Genomic DNA, 24,540 nt, shown 5'->3' with positions numbered 1-24,540 from the left:
ATTTCCAAATGCCAACTTTGTAACTGTCCCTTTAAAGGAATATTTCAAGCTATTTTTACATGTCTGACTCACTCTGGAAAATCACAAGCCACTAAACACAGGAAAGGCACGCCCCACCAGCCAGCAGTATTGATGCCCACCAGATGTGTGCAGCTAACTGTTTAGGGTCAATGTGTTTTTTAAGGACACCAAACTCCCTTTTCATCTTGATCTCTTGATCTACTAAATAGATGTTTAGAGTCCATCAGTGTGCACGACCATGACCCCAATGAGCTCTGTTCAAACTCATCAAAACATAGACGCAAATATGGAGAGAGCACATTTTACTCTACTGCTCCACCCGTTGAGATTCTGTGGAGAAATATGTCAGACATGGTTGCGTGCAGTTCGAATTACATCAGGAGGAAAATATTTAACTTTGATTCTGATTTCCACAAAATACAATTATCTGTAAGCAGCTCGTATGTTTTTTTCTTAATTAGTACCAATAACTAAAATAATTTAAAGCATAAAACAAAAAAACTTTATATCTGACAGATCAATCAGATTAGCATATTAACCCCCGGCTGAGGAAACCCCACTCACATTCCTTTGTAGACTTGGATACCCTGCTGGTTCTGTAGGCGGGTCTTGGCCAGATCTATAGGAAATACACATGTCACACCAACCAGGCCTGCCACGCCTCCATTAATCAGCTTAGCAGGGAGACTGCGAAGGGATCAACATAGACACAGAACAATTTACACACAGCCACGAAAACAAGCCGTGCGAACGACAAATCAGAGTCACAAAGTAGACACACAGAGGGAGGGGAGGGGATTCCCAACCAGTCCACACACAAAGAGAGCATAAAAGATAAATATTACCACAGCTGTTGCTTCCATTTGGTGAAAACCTCTTTATTAGACCAAACAAACAGGATTCATTACTTACCTAACTTTCTTCTCTCCCATCCTGCTTGTGTTTGGGCTCCACGCCTAACCTGCCTCTCTTCTTATCCCACCTCTTCGTCGTCTTCCTCTCCCCCCTGCTTTTCCACACTTCGGTCCACAGCCCAGAGTTGTCGTTGTAGTTCAACCCTCACCTGTCCTTTCACGCCACAAATGCACCCCGCAGTGTCCTTTGAAGTGGTAGAAATGGACCGTTTTCTTCTTCCTCTCCCTGGTATGTCAGGGATGGACGCCCTCCTTTCCTGTTGTGGTCAGACCCACCAGAGTTTAATCTGTGTCTTCTGGCCAGTTGTTGTGCTGTGTTGTACTTCACACAAAAACCCGGCCGTTCTTCCACTGTCTGGACAGACAAATGCAGATTCATGTAGAGTAAGACCAATATCTTCCTTCCAGATATCAAAGCCCTCCTGATGAAACTTTTTCTTTGGTGTTTTATCCTAATAGGAGGGCATGGTTACAATGAGGGATTGACACACCTCACATTGAATGTCAGGCTGCATAAAATCCAGTCAGTCATAAAGTTGAATCGTATCATATTCTGGGACTACCACACTAAGACAGAACATCTTGAGTCTCTCTAATCTGCCAGCTAAAAGGGATAAAGAGTATTTGTTTCCGGCCAGGAGGGCAGAGCTGAAAATGGGAGTATTCTCTGTATTACTTTTGCAGTTCACCAGCTACAAAAGGCTGAAGAGGAGATTTGAGTGGTTTGGAAAAATATCTCACAGGCTTTCCCCCCCCCCCTTTCTTTTAGTTCAGTGGTTTGTAGTCTAGCTTCAGTGGTGTATATTACAGATAGTACAAATGCTGCTGAAACCTTACCTGGGGACCCAGTTCTTGTCTTCCTTTACAGTGTTCTCAGTTTTAGGCGTCCTTTTTCTGTCTTTTCCACTCCCTGCATACCCCAATTCCTCATCTCCCTAATTAATCTCTCTCATAATCTCTCCGCCTCCACTCCATCTCTATTTTTACCACTGTAAACCTCAACTATATCCTTCATTGTCGCGTTGTCGAAGATTTAAAAAACCTTGAGATACAACATTTTGTATCTTTTGATGTCACCTCAGCAATTTCATCCCAAAGTGTTTCTTTCTGTCTCTGAACACTGTCTTTTTCCGTTGCCGGCGCATAGCTACATTCTACACATGCCTTTCACTGAGCCTCTTTCTGTGAAACTTTCTTTTAGATCCATTCACGAACAGTAGTGACCCTGCCAAAACACAGAGAAGGGTGCCTCAACCCCAGCCAACCTCCAACTTCCCCCAGAAACTGCACTAGAGCACCCAGCTCACATAGTTCAGAAGCACAAGCCCCACGAGACAGCTTCCAAGAAACTCACTTTTCTTCCATCACAGAGACGCAGCAGTAAGAAACGCTGGTCCTACCTCTGGTGCAGCATCCCACAAGCAGGATCAGGCTGTCCGCTTTCCTTTCACTTCAACAATGCATCCAGGAATGGTAGTCAAGCGAGAGCGATCTGAGAGAGCCAGCCGCCACTCAGGGGCCGTTGCACAAACACGAGTATTGTCCTGCTGCCTAAACCCCTCCCTCTTATGGTGACTCTCTGCTTGACACAGCCCAGCAACGCAGCTCTGCACTAACACAACTAGACATAAACTCAAGCCTGTGGAGCTGCTGTTAGAGGACGCACAACAGACACTGCAGAGACTAATACTCACAATTATACCTCAGTGTGTATTACTTCTACGTACTGTATAAATAAACACGACACAGAACGTGAACTGAAACAAAAAAGGCTGCTCACCAGTAATGAGCTCCCTTTTTCATTAGTCCTGCTATTACATAATACGTCCAGGAGCACTGAATGCAATTAATGTTCACAGACTTACAAAAACTACTAATAGCTGTATCCAATGGCATAATGCACACAGTTTGTGCCATTACTGAAAAATCTGGGGAAAAAAGCAATTACAGGATTCTAAAAAAGAAAAAAGGAGCATGTGATCATGGCAGCTACTGCTCATTGCCCTTACGCCATTTTTTCATGAGAATTGATTCAAATATTGATCGTTCTTAATGGAAAAACAGTTACTATCAATGACGTTCACTCATCAGTGCATATTTTCAAACCCGGCTTTCACTCTTAAAAAACTTGTGGTTATGCCGTCAGTTTAGAAAAAAAGAGCACAAATGTGGTGGAAATAGAAAACTGATTATTGCCTAGATATGTAGTGTTTACTTTTGTATGGAAAGACTTAGTTTCAGTTAGAGTAGAGAAATTACATCATTACGAGAGGTTTCAGTTTTTAGAAATCTAGACCTTATTGTAGAAAATAGAAATGAATAAGTACAATTTATGATAACAGCAAAAACAACAATAATAATGATAACTTTGATTTTTATTGTGCATTTCAAGAAACTCAATGATGCTTTACAAAGAACATAAATAAACAAAAAGGCTAGAGATTGAAGGCCTTCTTGAACAGGTGAGATTTGAGAAGTTTCTTATGATGGGATGTTGCAAAGCTCAGGTGGGAGAGATTCAGATGGGATTAGAGTTACAGAGGGGGGTGCCACACTGAAGGCTCTGCCCACAGAGGTATGGAGGTGGGTGTGAGGAACAGAAAGCAGACCCAATGACTGTCTTTAACTCTGTTGATATGTGAGCAATTACTTTTTGTTAACAAAAAAACAATAATATGTGGTTAAGAAATACTTTTTCTATCCTCTAATTATACCTTGGCATGCTGAAATACTGCTAGTATTGAATAAAACAGTAAAATATGGGACCATGGTAACGATATAATGAAGTGCATAACAAACAAACAGACTAGTTCTGATGTTTTTGGCATCACATACTCTTTTGGAATAAGTTGGTCTATTTCTTATCCTTCAGTAATGAAATAAATATGTTTTACTAGAATAAGACTAGCAAAATCACACGCAAACACTACTTTATGTGGTATTGAAAACCACATAAAGTATGTGCTGATCATCAGAGAAAACGGATGCTTGTATTATATATTTGTTTGTTATTAGTGGTGTCATCAAGTATATGCAGCACTAAAATGCTGTTGCAAAGTAAGGGGAAGCAAATCAAAACAATATGTGCAACAGTACGTGATCCTTTATAGATATTGTATGTCTTAACACCCATAGTTCACCCGTGAAAGGGGTTTTGCTTATTTTACCTACATTGAAAGCTTCTATGGATTGTTAAGTTAACCAGCTTACTTCTGACTGGAAGTCTAATCAACCACGGAAACTGAAACAACCTGAGCAGTTATGGACTAATATTATAATGTATGTATTTTGTATTGCTGTCCCTCGTTCTCCCTGCTTGTAGACATATGTGCATGTGTGGGTGTGGCCCTGGCAGGTGATTAGCCACACCTGAAGACCTTGACACACCTGTAGCTGATCAGGCCTGTCGGAGGAGCTACTTGAGAGTGTGGTGGAGCTCTCTCTGACGCTGGATCATTGCGTGGCTTCACGTTAGTCTCTCGACCAGTTCTTAGTTTGAGTCTCCTGCATTATTGTGTGTTTGACAGCTGCCTCTCTCTTATGTCCCAGGAGTAGCGAGAGGCGAGAGGGCAGCGAGAATGGGGCGCTCATCGCGGAGACAGGAGGACTAACACTGGGAAGAGGACACGTCATGGGAGTCGGGAGAGCACGGGATTTATTGTCATGTTTTTCCATCACTGTAAATAAATGCACTGTTTATACACAGAGCACCGCGCCTGGGTCCTCATTCCCCATATCCCCACGGTCTGGTTGGCAAACCGTGACACCACCTGTGTGAATGTGCAGTGCTTCCACTTTGTAGGTAGAGGCACTAGAATTTTCCCCTTTATATGCATACAAGGCATGGAAATATTTGCTGCAAAGGGTGAGTAAATATGGTTACTTACATCTCAGTATTGATGTTCTTCCTTGCCTCCCCCCAGCAACAAAGCAAACAGAAAAAGTAGGAATCACTATGTTTCATGTGGTTTTTATAGCCTTTTGATTCCAATCTCACTGGAGATTGGAACTACAGCACCATCAGTGTACATCGATCAGACACACTGAGAACAGGTGAAGTGAATAAATGTGCTCAACTCTTCTTAAAATCCAACCCTTTGCTGGGAGATTTTGAGCCCTGACACTGCCTAAACATTGTCTTAGACTCATCAATTTCTTCAGAGTACTGCTGTCTCATACCACTTTATTACCCCAAAGAGCTAAAAAGATCCAGCCTATATCAGCTTATTTATTTCCCTGAGGGTTATCGAAAGACTAGTCTTTAGTCTTCAATGAAACTCTGCCCTCTTTATTGAGGGATGTGCAGCAGTTGTAACAAAATTGTGCCTTAACAGCTATGTAGCCCCATTAACAATATAATCTTATGTTTGTGAATTGGATGGTTAGTTGGTTTCACTTCACAGCACAATATATTGCACTGTCATGACAAGTGACTGTTCTGTTCTTTTAACCATGGCCTGTTAAAACTCCATGTTACTCAGTTTGTGTGTGGTGTTGGTATCTCCAAAAGTTGATTCTGTTCATCTGGACGTAGCGTGTTGTGGGAGAAACGTTTCGTCACTCATCCAGGTGATGTCTTCAGTCTCAGCTGACTGCAGGTTTCAATCTTATAAACAGTAAATTTGCATAATGACTGAAACCAGCCCACTGAGGAACAAAGGGCTGGGAGATCAGTTCCTTAATTATAATTGTGCAAATTCTCATGACCATTGATCAACAACCATTGATCCAATCCCACTGATCAATGGCCATGAGTACCATTCACAGAGAGTTGGGGAATGGCTGCAATCACAGCATTGTAAGATGGTGACAGATGTACCCTTAGGCCCCCTCCTCGATTCAAACGTTTCTCCCACAAAACGCTACGTCCAGATGAACAGAATCAACTTTTGGAGATTTACTTTACTACAATGCTTCTTTAGGTAATATGTTAGCATGAAAAACTTTTGTAAACTTCAGTCAATGTCAGTTGTTCATTGCAAAGACTGGCACCACACTGATTGTCTTTAGAAAAAGAAGATGGGCTTGAACTTAAACTGGTAGGCTGGTGGGGAGATATTTAGGTAAGGATATTTAAATTACTGTCCACTGCCACCGTTTATGGAAAATGCTTGCTATTGCATTTAATTAGTGCACGCATTATAGAATAGAAAGTGCGATGTATTATGTGCCATACATTTACGTTCATGTAAAGTCTGTATATATTTGGTCTGAAGCACCACCTTCAGACCAAAGTGTGGGCCTGCACACGGGACCACTATGTTAAATCTCGCAGTTTAGTGTACGGTAATGCCTGAAAATTTATGCTGGTTTCCTACGCATGCTTTATGCATCAAACGAAAACGTTTGTTATACTACGTTAAAATTATACATCTTGTATTTTATTGTCTTGCAGAGATAAAAGTAAAACACACACAAATAAACACTAGACATCAGAATAAAATGAACTTGCTCTGAGTGCGCTCAGCGCCTCCGCTGTGCCATAGCATGCACTTCTCTAATATTACGATAGAGGGAGTCCTTGTGTAGTAACCTTCCCTTAAAGTGTTTACAAAATCTCGATGTACCTGAAACTTGCGCTTGAGTAATAAACTGAACGACAGTTTCGGACTGCTGTAAGTGAAAGGGGTGTTCGTTTCACAATGGGGGGAAAAAAGCTTTCACAGTCAGGAATTTTTACCTAAAGTAATATCGACGGACTCAATTAAAACCTACAGCAAGACCTTACATAAACGAACTTAAGCTGTAGGGCCATACCTGGTTTTAATGTTTTAGTTTTCAGTTATTCACCATTTACAATGGTTCCCTTTAAACGGCGAGGCCATTATCAATCGGTTGGGGACTATTTACTGTGGGAGATTACTATTAAACCGAACAGTCAAACACAATTGAAAAGAGGTTTAACAGTTACAGGCTATTATCAAAAGAGGCAAATATGCTCGCCACTGTAGCTACTATTTATGTTCACAGAAAGTTTAACATATCGACCTAAGTAGTCGGACACCCCTATTCGTCTTGCAGTGGTATCGCCCTTCCCATCTGTTCAGCTCCGGTGAGACTCTGATTGAAACAGATTGTAGCGCTCTCCGGGTCGCAATGGCAACTGTCCCAACAGGACGGCGACACCAACTTTTTTCATGTTTTTAATGTTACGGAGGCACTATACGTCGCGGAAGAATCTACTTTCTAATGTGAGAAATAAACGTTACAGAATTTCTTCAGCCCGAAAATGTCCCAGGGATGTACCGTTTCTGTGGAAGAGATCCAGTCTTGGTGGGAAGTCCCCGCCATAGCCCACTTCTGCTCGCTGTTCAGGACAGCATTCAACCTTCCAGACTTTGAAATAGAGGTAAACAAGAATTGTGATTGCTGGTAGTATCACCAATGGGTTTCATTGCGGAAATGAGAAGTTGTTTGTGTCAGCTTTTTTGCGTACGTGCTGGTGCGAGCGCACTTTGTGTAACTTAGTATTTGGGTAACCAGCTTAGCATGTTCTCTGAACTTCTCACACTGAGGCAATCCTGTTAAAGGAGCGAGCTCGTTAGCAGAGCTCAAGCTAGCTGTATTCGCTTTGCCCGTTGATGTTGTTCTCCAAAGTTAAACTTTAAGCGGAATATAGCATTGACGACACGGCTTGTGGTCCAGTATTTACAGTGACTTGTACGTGTTTGTCTATATCCAAGGATGCTCAGATGTTCGATAAACTTTACATAGACGTCCTCTTGAACCATGTGCCTCTCGTTTGTTTTTATTTGGCCCGAGGCCCGTGTTTATGTTGCAGAGCAACCGTGCCCCAGGTCATTTAAATTAAATTAAAGGTACTAAGGAACGGTCGGGAAGATTAGGAAATATAGTTAGAAAAGTGGTCAAGGATACGTGACGGGAATATTTCAGCCCATTAGATTTATGTTGGTTTTACTTGTGTGAATATTTTATTTTATTGTGAGTGAAAGAGCTAAGTAACTGTACGGCGCCGCTGTGTTTTGGTTTCCCTTTTCTGTCAGATAAAGTTAAGTTCATGGCGTGAGGTTTGAGTTTATTGTCTTGGAGGCCATCTGGCTTGTGTAGCCAGGGGACGCAGATGCTGTTCAGTCATTGTTTGCTCGCCCAAGTCCTGTTTTGTTGCAAGAAGCGAGGGGTTTAACGATTTTCTAAGGTTATTAATTGTCTAGGGCAAGTTAGTAGGTGGACTATTTACTCCACTAACTCTTCTGTCGCAGAATAAACTATTTATTACACTGTGATTACATAATTCAACTTCATCACTCGATTTGGCCTCCCACCCCCCTTTTCCCTTGAAATGTGTTCAGAGTCGATAGGAAAGCGTAGTTCACGACGCCTAACATGTGCAACATTTACGACAGAGATCACGGAGATTGTTTAATTAGTCGAGCAGTAATTGCACTTTAAAGAAACCGGCGAGGTCAACATCGCGCATCAACAGTCTCCATCACTCAGTCATCCCCACCCCCTTCGGGAGAATCACGTAGACATCGTCTTTGTTGTTGAACGAAGTGGCAGCCAGATGGGGGACTAGCATTGCGCCTAGTTTACATGAAAGTTGATCTCCTTAAAGGCCCGATGGGCTTGATTTCAAAGTAATGTTTCAATGATGTATTCCTGTTTAAAAGGATAACTTAAGCAGATCACGTGTTTGGCTCCATTACTCAGCCGGATTTCGGGGAAATATTGAGATTGATGTAGTAGTCTTACACTTTGACATCTTAATTGGGCACAGAAGTGTCCAAGGTCACAACTCTTTTGGTTCTCGTTATAATGATCCACTGGGGAATTTACAATAAGAGCTAAGTAGTTAAGCTTATAACTTTTATTGAAAGCTAGTGGAAAGTACGTGTCTTTCAAGGGGAAATGAGCAACATTAGCAACAGTGGTAATACCCCCCTCCCACCAAAACTTCAAAAGAAACCGTTTTAGGTGGGGAAAATGCAAGTAGAGCCCACATTGTCAAATGTTGTCAAAATCCCTCTGGTGGCAGGCTTTCCCACTTTGCAGCCATCTTGAAATGCATCTACCTAGGCACTGATTTGTGCAGTTATTTTGAAATATTGTGGGAATTACCTTATATTTCACTGATCCGTAGGAGATGATTCCATATATAGAATCACCTGTCAAAATATTTTTTTAACATTTGCTGACTTTGTGCCCAAAACAAGATATACAAAAGACTTTTTTTCCTTGAAGTGAATATTTTTTTTTTCTTTTCTGTAGTTTATTTGTGAGTTAAATGAAGCAGGCGGCGTATGTCTTGTGATCTGGCTGCTTGTGTTTTATTGGGGCTTTCATTACATTCATATTCAAAGTAATGCGTAAATCACGTCCATTCAGAAAATTTGCCAGGTAAATTTATGCTCTTCATTTAAATCTTTATTGCTGCAAATGCTCTGGTTGGGTTAGGTGATGTTTAGTATTTGCACGTACTGAAATGAAAGGGTTTCTTGTGCTGTTATAGTAGCTGACCAAGATGGTGAGCTTTCAAAATAATTTTACAATATCTCGAATATTCGGTGCACTTCAGACGCTTGCAACTTGTCTTTTTGGTAAAAAAAAAAAAATACACCGCCTCTTATCTTTGCAACAAGTGTTCAGTCTTTGGAGCTTTGCTCTTACCTCTGTGTACACCTTGCTGTGTGCACAGAGGTAAGAGCATGTGAACGGCCAGGCCCCAGAGTTAATAAGTTGTAAAAATTAAGCAGTTCAGACCACAACATTCAAATAATCTTTTACAGTGCAGATACCAACTGGAAGACTCCTTGCAAATCCCTGCACTTTGGATATTATGATAATGAGCAATCAGCTGACACGGCCCTCTGTCAGGCTGATTTATGCTGTTTTGTTACTGTGGGTTTGCAAATATCCTCCCTGGCTTTGAGTCTGGACATTTGGATCCAGCATGTTTACTTTCTGAGGACTTTGCAATGTAGAAAGAAGAAACTGTTTGGCTGATGTGTTTGTTTTGCTTTAATGCCACATAGCAGCAACAAGACAAGCTGGCCCGGGCACTCCCATGAAGGCAGCAGTTTAGGCTTACTGTCATTTACCTTTGCTTTTTCTTGTTTGTTTTAAACTTGTATAGTCAACGTTAGTAAAAAATCAACGAGGCATTTTGCGCCACATTTAATGATCAGGATAATTTTGGCCTCAGATTAATTCCTTTGACTTGAGGTTCATTTTCTTTTGTCTTCCAAGAGGTGCTTCATAAGGGGAGGTGACTGAAAACGGTTTATTGGCTAACATCAGTTAGCTTGTGCAGGTTGAATTAAGGGGGGAATAGGGGGCAGGGTAGGGTCCAGAAGTGGCTGTTAGTGGTCATGACGGAGTGGGGCCCACTGAGTGATTTAACGTTGGCATTCCTTCTGTCTTCTCTTGTGGAGATGGCATGTTTAATTGGCTCTTATTGACCAATGTCCATTTTTGCCATCCTCTAGAGAGCAGTGGTCAGTGTTGATGCTGCAGAGGACCTCAAGCAGCTCTGAAAACAGCTTGAAAAAACATGCATTTTACAGTGGCGTTCCATACAAATCACAGATGAATCTGAGAATTCCCAGCAAAAATGTGGGTGTCTGTGGCACATTGTCGGCCTTACCCTGATTTTCTGCCAGATTAGAGCTGAGTTGGTTTGCGAATATGAAAGGCATCGCAGAAAGTTAAGGAATGAGAATTAAAATGAGAATTAGGGGCAGGGATAGCTCAGTAGGTAAAGTGGTCGCCCCATGATCGGAAGGTCGGCGGTTCGAATCCACTTAACGGCTACCCTGAGGTACCCCTGAGCAAGGTACCGTCCCTACACACTGCTCCCCGGGCGCCTGCTTAGTGGGCTGCCCACTGCTTCACTGAGTGAATGGGTCAAATGCAGAGAAAAACAAGTAATTTCCCCATGGGGATCAATAAAGTATCCATTATTATTATTATTATTATTATTATTATTATTATTATTATTATTATTAAAAACACGAGTTCACTTTGTTACTCACATCTCATCCGAAGTCACTTTGAGTATGGCAAACAGCGTGTGAATATAACATCAAAAAGAGTGGATTTCCAACTCTATCCACTGTGGTGATCAGACAGGCCACAGATCCCGCCGCCTCCTTAAACACCTGTTTCCTTTTCTCATAATGGATACTTTTGCTAAGGCTGCCACATGTGAGACCACAGTGTTTAAAGCAATATGAGACTACCACCAAAATGGATATTGACAAACTGTGATCCAGTTCGCTGCTGTTGTACTGTTGTGGCAGCTCTATTCTTTCTATGGTGCTGGTCAGTGATAATGGAGCACTCCCAGTCTCCTTGGCTAGCCTTACAGAACGGCCCCTTGCACATTGTTCCAGCACTGATACACTTCACTGTCGCTGGTTTCCACTTTCCTCGAGACTACAGGCAGCAAACCGGGAAAGCAGTGCATGTGTGTGGATGAGAGATTGAGAGGAGTCTTAGAGGTGAGGAAGCAACTTGTGTTTTAGTATGAGTAGCCGTCCTCTTTTCATGCCTTTTTGTGTTGCGGCTTGTGAAAGGTTCCTTGGCTGTTTATCTGGTAAATGATTCCTGAAATCCCACAGTGTAGTCTTCTGTTGCTTAGCCCTCAATGATGTGCCCTTCATGCCAAGGACCTCTGTCCCTGGCTTCATGTAAGTCGGTGCTCTGCTGGCAGCCTGTTTGGCACATCATCATGCATTTGTTCCATGTGTCTTCATTAGCTGCCTGTCATCTTCTAACTGAGATGTAGATTTAGAGATGTTGTATTTCATCGTAGTTAATAGCTGGTGTGAAAACAACTTAAACGAGAGTCTTTCATGTACTTTTTCTTTGAGTAATAAGAGGAAAACGAGATTGCCCAGGAGTGGGTTGACAAATCTAACAATAAGTCTTGATGTTTTTAGGCAGTTTCAATATCCCACACTATGATAAGAGCTCCTCTGCAATCCCTTTTCATCTCAAACAACAAAAACACGTCTAGTTAGGGTAGCCAATCTCTTTTGCTGCACGTCTGTACACTACAGATCCTATTTGACATGGTTAAAAATGAGCAGTATGGGCAGCGAGTGCAGCTTTTTAGTAGCGTGGATCACTCGGTGGTAGTGTTGTTTTGCTTTTCAGTAAAAATTGTACTGTCACTTCAGAAATTTGCAAAACTCAAATATTTCATCGCTACTGTGGTGAAAAAGCTGTTAAGCTTTTCTGCTCATCTCAAATTATCACTTGAAATGGTTGTGCAGCTGTTGGTTTATTGTAAGATCAAAAACAATAGTCCCTGTGCGCTAACAGCATCTGAGGCACTGAATATTACTTTTGTCTTTAGGGGCAATATTTCCAAACAATAGTAAAATCCTCACTGGGGATTTATGCTTCAGCTACTGCGTAGTTATATCACAACTGCATCCCACTTGAAACCCTACATTGTACCCTGACGTGCACCTCCCTTGAAATGTAACAATGCATCGCATCAGTGCAGCCTGCAGCTACTGTGATTGGTCCCTTCAGTGTCATTGATTCCTCCTATGCCAATCATTGTATCAATATAAGAAATAATAATCATATATCATCAATTTAAGGACTCAATAATATCAGCAAGATCCTGAAACAGGGCAAAATACACATGGCAGAGAGTGGAACCACTCTCTAATAGTGACTGAAACCAAAATTATTCCCACTTCATAGCCATCTTTGTAACACCTCAAATGCAGTTTGTGTGCCAGCAATATACGAGAGTACCTGCAGTTTCAAACCCGGAATATAAAGACTTCATGTTATACATCTACCACAAATACTCAAAAGTGTCACAGCATTGCAGCTCCATTTCTTGCTAAATCAAGAGTGCTGATTTGTCATTTCAAATAGTATGCTAAATTGCATAACGGATACGGTTAGCCAAAAAGTTCTAACTAACTGTTAGCTTTCATCGGTGGAGCAACACCGTTAACTTATATGCTTCCTGATTCAGCTAATGATTGGTTCTTTCAGGGCAGGGCCAGAACTACAGCTGCCACTGGCATTACACGAGTCACTGTTGATTTCTATTGAGAGTTCTGGAAGTGCTATGTAGCTCCTTTAAGGAGCTACGTAGCTCCTTAAAGTTTTTTTTTTTTTTCTCTTCTCCTAGTTGACAGCATCAGGGAGGTCATACTAATAAAAGTGCTTTTGAACACTGCCACCTTCTAGGAGGGAAGTGCGTTTTATAATGGCAATATCTGACATTTTGATCTCTGATAAATTTCCCTTTAAATATATGATGTTATGAGCACCTGCTGATGTCATTATCAAACAACATTAGAATACATGCAGGGAAATGACACGTATCTCTGCTGAGTTTGTTTCTTGTGTGTAATTATGTTTAGATTATATTTTGCACAGTTTTTATAATGTTGTGGGCACCTGGCTAAAAAGTAACCGCGACAAGTGCAGCGCTTTGTACGAAGTTAAATATTTGTCCATTCTCAGCAACCATAAAACAAACAAAAAAAACCAAACATCCTCAAGGGCTTGGCTTAGACAGTTGCCACCATGACACGCTGCTCACGTTTTGGACAACAATGGAAAAAGTATTCTTGGTTAGCTCAGTGCAATACAGTCAACGTCCCCCTGAAAAGATTGGATCAACATATTCAGTGTTGAAATGCAAAATGTTTACAGTTTCTCCTGCTGCCCATTGCCCCAATCCTGTTTCGAAACGGTCTCGCTGTCAACATTTCATGGAGTTGGTGACATCTTATATGTCCTAATACACTGACACCCAACTTCAGTCCTAATTTAAAGAACTGAAAAAACCCTCTTTGGCTTGATTTTTATGTAAATCATGAATTATACACATTTTAATATAATTAACTGCCACTTGTCCTCTTACCTCATACGTAACAACCGTTCCTCTGTGTTATTCGTTTTTGGAGGCCCAGTCTGCCTTGCCTGTTACTGTGCACGAACCCCTGGCATCACCATGACTAAACCCCAGATGGTGGTTCTTTCTCTCCCTTCCCCCCCAGAGGGCTCTTCTCTGGGTGCTTGTCGCTGCTGCTGTAGCCTTTCTGAGGGAGGGGGGCTTCTGTTTTTTGTAATAGCCTCCTGTATGACTATAAAAGATTTCGTCCCATTAGATCTGGTAAATAAGTGAGAGCAGGCTGTCTGTGAGCATGCCCTTGTTTCTGTTGTCTAGAAAGCAAATGGATTAACAGGGGGAGTAGGATCAAGGCTTAAGTGTTGCTCCATCATGGCCCAACTTCAGAGTGAGACTCTCTCCTGCTCCCCACTTATCCTGCATTATAACTGCAGATAGCAGCCATTTAGGATAATACCGGCCTGGCCTCTGTTAGAGGTTGTGATGTGAGGGCCAAGTATGGCTGTTGTGAAGATGGCAGGACATTACTAGCAAATGGGATGGGAATCCCTGACGTTTACCTTCAACCTTGGGCTGCTTTACCTCTTTGGTCATTTCCTGGCAGGAGATTGGATCCCTGCACACATTAACAATGATCCATTCTCTTCCCACAGCTATACTGATCAGTCATCCCTGGCATCCCATTGCCTTTCTTTGCTACTGTCCCACCCATGGAAACATCCCAGCTCAACCTTGCTTATTGCCTTGCAGACGCCAGCCTCTAATAACTTCCTTTCTAGATCGTAACCCCTTAAAGAGTTTCCACACTCCGCAACTGCTGCTGTGACATCAAGAACCTTTTTGCATGTCTTTTTAAGGCCCTCTCTTCCATGCAGTGTGTGTGTGGGTGGGTGGGGGGGCTTTGTAATAGTCTGCTGCCCCTCCCCCAGTTGTGATTGACAAGTGAGAGCAGCAGTACATGCATCAGATGGTTTCACATGGGGACTATGTGCACAGAGGGGGAGGTAGAAGGGCACATATACTGTTTTTTCCTCACAGTTCCATTGTTGCAGCACCCCATGGTTCCCTCCCTCTGTCTCTAGTCAGGACAGCATCCCTTCAGTTTGCATTTTCACTCAGCGTCTTTGCAGCCGGTTGTGAAGCAGACATCAGAAGTGTCGAAGAAACAACATGATAAGAAGTTCTCATCCAGTGAGATGGTGTTACTCAAGTCAGCAGATAAGGAGACGACCTAGAGGCAGTTTTTACAGACAGCGTGGCTTTCATCAGGTGTGAGAGTGTGTTTGTGTGAGAAAATGGCACAATGACATCCTGGAGTCAGCTACCGTAGTAGAAAAACCATGCAGGCAGTTTTGAGAATGTTTGTGTCAACAGATTTTAGCAATGCAGTAATGTTGACAATTGTTTAAGAGGTGGCTAGGAAACATGAAACTAGTATTGGTATGAGAGTTAAAGGATCCCTGGTACCTGGACAGATGTCGCAGGATCACTAGTGTATCAAGCTGCAAAACAAATCCAGAACACATCCTACGTATCTACATAATATTGCTCCAATAGTTGGAGTGGAAGTATTTTAGAGCTGTGCTGGCACAAAGAAGAGGGGTGTTTATCAGGGTAGGGTTAGATTTTACTTGAATAACCGGTCCAGCGAGTTACCGGTGGATGTTTCATTTTGTAACAGCAAAAGCGTGGCCTGGTTCAGCGTGTTTACTGGAAGGCCCGCTGTTCTCCCCCAGCAATTCTGATGCCTCGACAGAGCATTCAAATGAATTAGGGGGGTGGGTTCCTTCACACAGGGGCTAATGTCGGTTTGAACACGGCCCTAGGAGCTTTTGCGTCGCTGTTTGTGAAAGTCGGGACCTTGGCATAACTGTAAGAGCTATAAGACCCTGTGCTGTGTCGCATCTTATCCTGTGAAATGTTCCATTTAAAGGCAGTGCTACACTCAGCAGCCATCCCACCTTAAAACATGCCCAGATTATAGTTTGAAAGATGTACATCTCCTTAAGTAAAATGAATTGATCCAAAGTTGATCTTTAATTCACATAATTGACATTTATGTGAATTAGCAGCGCATATTTCACATAATCTTTTTAGGCTCCCTACACATGTGAGATTTTTATTTTTTGTGTGTGTGTTTGAACCATCTGTTTTCTCTGTGCGTGTGTGTGTGTGTATGATTCTACTGGGATGTCAGCTGAAGCAGGAAGCTCAGTTTTATATGAGAAAGTTGATGCTATGTGTCCTTAAAGCTGGCAGTGAACACACAAAACGCTCGCTGTACTGGGTGGCCTCCCCTTCTCCTGTGCTTAATGATCCTCTCCCACATACTCGGAGAGGTAGTTCGTGTAAAAGGTTTCCGTCTGTCTGAGAGAGCTCAACTGAGGAAAGATCTGTGCAATGCCCATCCCTCTCCTCCCTTCCCGCGGTCTCCTACTCTGTAGCCAAGCCACCTGTCCCACCTGGCCATGACACTGATACTAAAATAAAACTTAGCAGAATGTTTAAACTGACCCAGAAGCTGCGAGTGTATCATGTTTGTTTTTGTCTCTATTCTAAGAGTGGTTTAATTTGCATGGAACTATTATTATTTTTTATTTTATTTTTTTTGGTGGGTTTTTTGTTCATTTTGTTTGTTTTCCTTGTCACATATGTCCATGAAGAGATCTAATTCTTGTAGGAATGCCTTGTGTGAATCTTGAGTGTAAAGTGCATTACTTTTTCACTATTTTAAATTTATTATATACATATATATTTTTAGAAGTTCTTGTTTTGATGAATCAGTCAAATGTATTTGGCACCAACAAAAAGTTGTTGATGCTTTCCTCTGATCAGATGAACCGTACATCCTGAGGATGTGAGGGCGTTTTCCTGTGGTGTTACGGCTATGTGTTCATGTTTGTCATGTGGCAGGAGGTGGTTACGTGCGGGGGTGGAGGGTGTTGTCAGATGATGGCTCCTGGAGGAGCCATGTGTAAGCTGAAAGTGGGAGGGGGGTGGTGGAGGAAGAAATGAAGAAAGAAGTATAGGAGAGGAAGAGAGGAGCCTTTACACAACAAACAGACATCCCTTCCCCCTCCAGCTAGCCATGCACACGTCCTCCAACTGTTGGTGATATAGACCCCGGAGGAGCTGTTAACGGCAGTGGCATGGAAAGTGTCTGCTGTGAGGGTAGCCGGAGAGGCCAACCTCCAGATATTAAAGGCTTTGAGGATCTGCTTTAACCTTGGAGCCGCTGATACAAAATGCCACTTATCTAAACCCCTTCTTTTTCACTCTACAGGTGGTACTGGCCAGAGACACACATGCACACATTTTATCTCAGGTTTTCTCTCTGTGCAGATATGGATTGGGGCACATGATGGGTCCGTTAGCATCCACTGACAAAAGCACATTTCACTTCTATGTGGATATGCAGCGTTTCTGCTTTGCATTGAAATCTGTTGGCTGCTTTTAGCCTTGATAGTGTTTCTTTCAGAAAGTCAGGTCTTCTCCTCCTTTCAGTTGATTCATGTCTCATAACATTTACCACTTTGATTCTCATATCAAAGAGTCAGACTGTGTTTTGTCCCAGTGGTATCATTGTAACCCTTATAACAGCAGATGTGCCCGCACATAATGCAGGTTTATTGAATACACAGTCAGTCCATGATGGACCCGCTCTTATGAGACAGCTGTGACTGGATAGAACGTGTCTGCCTCCTTTAGTACTAAATACAGCTGGGAGAGTTATCAGTCTACATCTCAGTAAACTGTTAACACACACGTGTTTTGGATCAATACTAGCTGGAGAGATGGGGTAAGATTTAACTTCTAACATGAAAATTATGCTTCTGCGTCAGAGCTACGTTGTAACTTGCACCACAACCAGAATCCCATTTTAATCCTATGCTACAACCTTCTACGTAGCACGATGTGCACCTCCCGAGATGTTGGGGCGACTCATACCACCATGACTTGAGTGGAAGATTGAGGTGTAAGCATAGGAGTTTTTCAGTTACTACATAAGTTATTTCCTGCAGAAGTCTTAATCGAGCTTAAATCAAGCGTTGTCCTGGTTTGTCCATATGTCTCCTTATCTTTTGTGTTTTGCAAATTTAGTGTTTATTTTCACCGTCTCTAGGAGGCATTTGTATAAAGTTCTTTGTCAAAATCCAGCCCTGATACAGATGCGTGGTTACCAAACCAGGCCTGTGGTCTATGTTTAGACAAAGTTTGAAGGAGGAGGAAATTAAGAAATGACTGAAACTTGTTGACTCAGGCAGATACAGTCGGATATAGTCAGACACAGCACATTATTGTCATGGTTTCTTCTTGAATAAGGAGTTGCCTGTATAAATCATATTGTTAAAGACATTGCAAGTAATAGTAGGTTTTATCAATGAAGTGACTGTAAATTCTGGGGTGTTTTGGCAGTTAAATAGGTATAGCTTTAATAATCTTTCCCCTGAGATGTCTATATTGCCACTTCTTACTTGGCCGTAAGCATAAAAAAAGATACCTTTTTACCGTTATCTGCATGAGGTGGACAAAGACTCTGAAAGTGCTTATCACAGATGACTGGACATTTGTAAATAGTTAGATACTTGGAGCCAAAACATACAATCATTAATCTATTTTTATAGTCAGTCTCATTAAAATGCAGTAATTTAGCTTGGTGTAAATGATGGAATAATACATTTAGAAGTTTCAATAGCAAAATTGAATTTCTTTTTTACAGAAGAAGAATAAACAATCATTTGTTTGTATCTGTAAGCTTTGCTGGTGTTCTGACTTTAGTCATGGCAGGCATGCTGTGAGTAGTAACTGGAACCTTTTTAGACACAATAATTTGTACATGTTTATAAAAATGAGATTCAGAAGTAATAGTGTCAACTGGGCTGAATAACAGAACTGAGAATGTAGGCATTTTATTCTGCAAATGTTAATGAAGACTCGTTAGGTGTGATTGGGCCTTTTGAAAAGAACAAGTGGTTAGCCACATTGTCACCATGGGTGTTACTTTTCGCACTTGTCTGCTGCTCTGAATAGACAAAGCAGTGACCCAAACAGTTTAAGTTGTTTCAGTGGATGTGGCCGGTCCATCTCACTGATGATGTAGTGCGGAGAATACCTGCCAAATGAGTTCTACTTTGCTATTCTGCCCTCAGCTCCAGTGAAGCCAACAACTGGTTTGGGTGTGGATAATGTGCGGAGGGAGAGGACAGATAAGGAAGATGGAGAAAGGAAAATGCGGGGTGGAGAGTGGAGCAAGGGTGTTGTCAGGGGAATAATAGAATGCCTCAGAGGCCCTGTAGACACTGGGCAGCAGGGCAGGGGGAGGAAAATGGTGTGAAAGAGAGGAATAAGAGGTTAAGCCAGTGAGAGGAGCAGAGAGAGAAACAGCAGGGGCGTCTGGTGAAAGAAGTGGCAAATACCTTCAGGGCGAATTGCTGATTGCAAGCCAGGCCTACAGAGGGAGTGAAGTGATGACACACACCTTTTGACTAAACCTTGACTCACCCTCCAATCTTTGTCCCAGTATCTGAAATGAATAGCCGGTTTTTCACAGCAGTATCTTGCCAATAAATCTGACAGCTCACCTTGATTTATGCAAATTATAGCCAAATTATATCTTATCAATTATTCAGCTTTTTTATCGTTCGGCCCCATTGATCATTAATGTTAGGCAGTCAAAGTACACGTTTGAATGAATTGTCATTGGTGTGTTTTTTTCCTGTTATCTATAGTGTCAGTGCAGTGAGTTTGGGTGCTGCGTTGCGTGTGTGCATGTGCTTATCGAGGCAAAAGGTTCCCACAGGACGCTTCCAGCTGCAGCGGTGTCCCTTGCAGTCCTTTATCGTGCTAACTGTTTGTTAGCAACAGGCCACAGAGGGATTGGTCAATGGATGGGTGAGAGAAGAAAGAGCAAATAGACCCCAGTAATTTCCCCTCCCTTTGCCATCTGACAGACTGTGTGGCACTTCAAAGTTAGGGAAGAGTTGTTCATCCAGTGGGCTGCAGCGAGCCCTCCACTTGCTGTTCTGTACTCAACTCTGAACTCTTTCCCCAGCCTTGGCCCCGGCTTTTTTCAAAGTGTGATCAAAGTGCAGTTTGTCTCTGATGGATGTGCTCACTTTGGCCCAGAGGCTGCCTGACAGGGGACCTGGAAGTGGAAGAGCATGACACAGGATCTCACTGCGTCCTATGCACATGCGCTTACAGACAAACGCCCACGTGTGTCTTTGTATCCAGAGTTAGCTCGCGCTGCGAAAGAGCTCTTCTGCATATGTGACCACCCCATGACGAGTGAGCTAGCCTGAGCACATGTTAAGAACTTTAAGGAGTCTCTATTGTTAAACCTCGGTCTACCTGATCTATACTTGATATACAGTACACAGTACTGCCGTTTAGGAAGGTATTCCAACCTGATTTTCATAACTCGAAGCAAAGTGGCAAAATAATGTCCTTAAATGCAGCCTTGCTTACATTACTGTGAGTTTGTCTATCACTGTTACTCCTGGTCTTGTAGCATGTGCTGCACAACCAGGAGATTTATTAAACTTGTCAAAAATGCTGTAGAAATACAAATGCAATTCTGTAGTATTTAAAACGGTTGGTAATGATCACCCAATTATTGGTATGCACTGGCCTTGACAAGAAATTGTGCCTCGTTTTTAACCACAACAAGGCAAAAGTTGTGGTCGGTAAATCTTACATGTCTGGCTACTTCAGAACTTAAAATAGACTTTGATTTGCTCCTGGCAGTCACACACTCGTAAAGCCTACAGTTTAAGCCGTACACCTAAAATCCATTACAGTCTGACTGTGGTCACTGTGACCATGTCAATCTTCAGGCTTTTAAAATAGCCTCAGTGCGCTTGTAAACATAATGAGCTGTTCTTCTCAATCACGAGACGTGATTCTTATCTGCTCTTATGAAACTCGCCCTCCTGGTTTGCATTTTTTCTTTCGTTTTTCCTTCATGCTCTTTACGTTCCTAACCTCGAGCAGAAACGTTGATCTTATCCTGTTTTTCAACTTCTTTCACAACCTTGTTGTTTTTGGCTCTCTTTTTGTTTTTTCATTGAGCCAACTTGTTGTGTACCGGCTTCTGTCATTTCCACAGCAAAGAGGTGTGTACACTGACCTTTAAGGACCTTAAGTAATTGATGCGTCATTTCTTTTCCCTGGTTAAAGCTGAGAGAACCGATCAGCATTTATAGGACTTTCACAAGTACTACAGGTGCAGAAGTACTTGTGAAAGAGGGGCAAGAGTGACACCAACAACAGAAGTTGTTGGTGTGAAAGCAATGGTTATTAGGGGTGGGAGTGGTTAGCTGCGAGCCGTCTGTATGAGCTTTGAAGAGTTTGCTCTGTATCCTGTGGGAGGGTGCTTTTAAATGAAACGGACACTAGGTTGATGGAACACTGTTCATTTGCATTTCCTTCTCTTCCCTCTGGCTCAACTTCAGAGTCCTTGGGTGTGATCAAGGAGAGCTGTGCATGCTGGGAAGCTGTGTGGTGTCCAGTGTCTTGGTTGATCAGCAGAGGAGAAGGGGCATGTCTGTGTTGTAGCTCTCGGTCTCTGCTGCCTGCTGTCCTTTCTTGGTGCTTTCAGATCTTTGAGATTTTGCTCTGCCGGTTATTGCCGCTTCATAAAACCTAAATGACTATAACACAATGCCAGGCAGGAGAGGGGTCATGACTGAACTTGAACCTCAGCTACAGCCCAACAAGCACCAGCAAACCAAGACGCCTTAATGAGACAGGATGCGAGCTCTAGCTGTTACACCTCCCACCGAAATCTGCCAGCTTACCTTACACTCATCCCAGCAGTTTCTCCATTTTGATCACATACCACTTCCTTTATAGTGGCCAACAGTCTAAACACACAGAAAGCCACCTGTTTATTTCCCAGTCACAATACTTTTGCCTTTTATTTATTTATTTATTTATTTAGATAGTTTTCATTTGCGAGATGCATTTCTCTGCTTCCATTATTGTGCAAATCGGCATGTTTGCACAGTTATCGCTTGCTAAGTGCTTGTAGTTTCTTCACATGTTGATTGACTGTGTCCTCTGTGTCCAGGAGCTGGAGAAAGCCCTGTCAGAACAGGACTTGGATTTCCTTGGGGATCTCGTTGCCTGTCTGTTGCAGGGATGCTACCAGCGCACTGACATCACGTAAGTAAAGAATAGAAAAAGAACCTGGCATATAGCAAACGCTGCCAGGTCACATCAGGTCTGCTTGTGTAACACCACCTGTAACACATAAGCCGTTTTCAGACGTGGGATGCGTAACACGGCTGGCATCGTGACGTAGGTCACTTTTGGCAAGAAACACGTGTCTGAAGGGGACGACCGAAAAAGTTTTGATTCATGATAGAACCCCGGGGTTGAACCAAAGTTTATTTGGACATAATAAAAATGCAACAAGTTGACTTGTTGCAGATAGAGGTGTGCACATTTCAGAGCTGAGATCGCTGTCCAGTACAGTAAGGAGGTCCCCTTAAATCTTTTCACATTTTAGAAATAAAGCAAAACTTATTACAGTTTTCTAAACAATGAGGGTAAGAACATTAACATTTAATTTTAAGCCCAGTTTTACTCTCCTAATCATGGAGTCTTGAGTGTAGGACCATGTCCAACTTTAGCTACTTTTACATAATTGAACGTGTTAAATGAGGCAGTGTGTAGATGGCTGATGTTTGGCTTTCTTATAGTATGTTTAATATTTTTAGTTACATTTGTTCTGAAAGATAATAAATAGGTGAATATAAGCAGGAACATTCACATTTTCCTGCTGCTTAAAACTGCCCCAAGTGGCGTGGGAAATTTACTTCGTAGCTGACTGTAGGTCTAAGTAGTGGTGGAAGTTGGAATTCAAATTTAGAGTTTTTTGTTTTTTTTAATGAAGCAGAGGCACAATGGAAAAGAATTACCATTTTTACTTAAATGTGTCAAGATAAAACTTGTCTTTCCATCTTCTTCAAATTAGTCATAATACCCAGGAAGCTTCATAGGAAGTCTGAGTCACGAGCGCAATAACTCACTGAGGAGTCAGAACTTAGTCACCATAAGGAGCGCTGAAAGTAGTGATAGGTGGTATGGTGACATCATGTTTACTACCGCGGTGATCCGAAAACGGCGTAGCCACAGAAACTTTTCTATAAAGTGGTGGGAGAAAGTGAACGCGAAGCAGAGGCTGTTATTCAAATCCGCAAATGTTTTCTACCTCCCATGGGGCTTCCCCTTCGATACGCCTGTTAATCTAACCCATCGTTATAGAGTAGCATAGTGGTACAGTACAGTGATAAGCACAGAGCAGGAGTGATCCAGTTTTTCCAGCCAGGCAGCCGGTAACAAGAGGACAGCCTGCTTTATTGGACTGGACAGGCTCTGGCATCCTGGGGGTGGCTGCTCAGCCCTGGCCTTTCACAGAGCTGCCCTTTTCATCCGCACGCGTTAAACGCTCTGCCGGAGCGGGGGAAAGAAGGGAGGGAGGATGTCGGAGAAAACGAAGGACAGAAAGGAGGAGAGAGATGGGGTAGTAGTGAGGAGGGGCGAGCCTGCAGCTGTGTGAAAAGTGCACGCTGCTCTTTCAAGATAAGCCATTTTTTTTCTCTCCCTCTTTCTCTGTGCTGTTCCATAGATGCTCACCCTTGCCCCAAGCTCTTGTTCTGTTCATGTGAGCTGGAACTGAACGGTACAGATTAATCGGCTAGACCTGAACCGGAACCAACATTTATTTACCAGTTTTCACTCATAGATACAACACAACTCCCCTTCAAAGAAACTAGTCCTTTTCTTCTTCTTTTTTAAACCAGCCCCACCTCCTCTCTTTTTCCAGCCTGTATGATAGTGTGAACCTTGCCTGTTTCCTAGAAAGCGATGCTAGTTTGTACTGAAGCATGCTGCGTTGGGTTTACAGTGCCAAGATTTGCAACTGAATTGGTTGAATCTAGCCATCCATAGAAATCTCAGTACAAAAGTGAAGCCCTGTGTTGGATTGTTATTTTTGACATGCAGCTAGTGCTTAATTCTGATTTAATAATCTTTCATGATTAAGATGCGTAAAAGGACAAATTTACTCGAGGTGTAGCTAACCCAGTAGAGTGACATCTAAAAATCAATACGGCAGAGATGAGTAAGGCCGCTCTACTGTTTAGCCCCCAGGCATTTAGCAGTTACCTGGACGACATCATCAGCTACCGCTGGGAGCTGGAAGAGGGGAAACCCAACCCACTTCGAGAGGGGCCCTTTGAGAGCTTACCCCCTCGCACTCAGGTGGAACTGCTGCACCGGCTGTGTGACTACCGTCTGGATGCTGCTGATGTCTTTGACCTGCTTAAGGTGACTAAAAGAATACATGTGATCATAATAATGTATTCACAATTTATTAAAGAGTTAAACATTCACTCAGTATTGAGTCAGTAATTGTACATAAAAGGTTCCATGCTCCATTAATGCTGCCGAGTTGTGTACATGTGTACTGTTAAAGTTTGCTTTTTTGACAACATGATGAATGATTTCGTTCACCCAGCTGTTCAGCTTTAAAGCATAGTCAGATATATTTGTCACTGAGCAGCTGCCTCGTTTAACTTTGGCCTAAGAGTGCAAGATCTTAGTTTTGCTGTTCTTTAAAAGTATATTTACTGCCATGAACTAAGGTGGAGTTATCATAATCTGAGGCTTTACCCCTGTACTGTCAATCGGTTTCTAATTTTTAAACTGTAAACTGCTATAATTCATGAACACTCTTAACAAGATATC

At 42.3% G+C, this 24,540-nt stretch overlaps 2 protein-coding genes across 4 annotated transcripts in view; one reads left to right on the top strand and one right to left on the bottom strand.

The window, feature by feature from the left end:
* The window catches only part of slc25a18 (solute carrier family 25 member 18), a 10,423-nt gene extending 7,964 nt beyond the window's left edge, over positions 1-2,459 (bottom strand). The window contains exons 1-3 of one of the 3 annotated variants that reach the window (XM_085411608.1): positions 2,336-2,459; positions 934-1,290; positions 586-708 (exon numbers count right to left, since the gene is read on the bottom strand). In XM_085411608.1, coding sequence (XP_085267734.1) covers positions 586-708; positions 934-953 — 143 coding nt within the window. In that variant the 5' untranslated portion in view covers positions 954-1,290; positions 2,336-2,459. Of the gene's footprint in view, positions 1-585; positions 709-933; positions 1,291-2,289 lie in introns of all 3 variants that reach the window. The other 2 variants (XM_085411611.1, XM_085411609.1) reach the window with 2 other exon arrangements.
* A 4,552-nt stretch (positions 2,460-7,011) lies between these two features.
* cecr2 (CECR2 histone acetyl-lysine reader) overlaps positions 7,012-24,540 on the top strand; it is a 33,011-nt gene continuing 15,482 nt past the window's right edge. Inside the window, exons 1-3 of the mRNA XM_085411607.1 lie at positions 7,012-7,284; positions 21,857-21,951; positions 23,937-24,120. Of these exons, the coding sequence (XP_085267733.1) occupies positions 7,165-7,284; positions 21,857-21,951; positions 23,937-24,120 (399 nt within the window). The 5' untranslated portion in view covers positions 7,012-7,164. The remainder of the gene's footprint in view (positions 7,285-21,856; positions 21,952-23,936; positions 24,121-24,540) is intronic.

This window comes from Rhamphochromis longiceps, linkage group LG7 (genome assembly GCF_057381845.1).
Source record: "Rhamphochromis longiceps isolate RC_006_pf linkage group LG7, R_longiceps_female_GT1.1, whole genome shotgun sequence".
Classification (NCBI taxonomy): Eukaryota; Metazoa; Chordata; class Actinopteri; order Cichliformes; family Cichlidae; genus Rhamphochromis; species Rhamphochromis longiceps.
The sequence above is the reverse complement of the archived record's forward strand: the minus strand, read 5'-3'. Positions and strand labels throughout refer to the sequence as shown.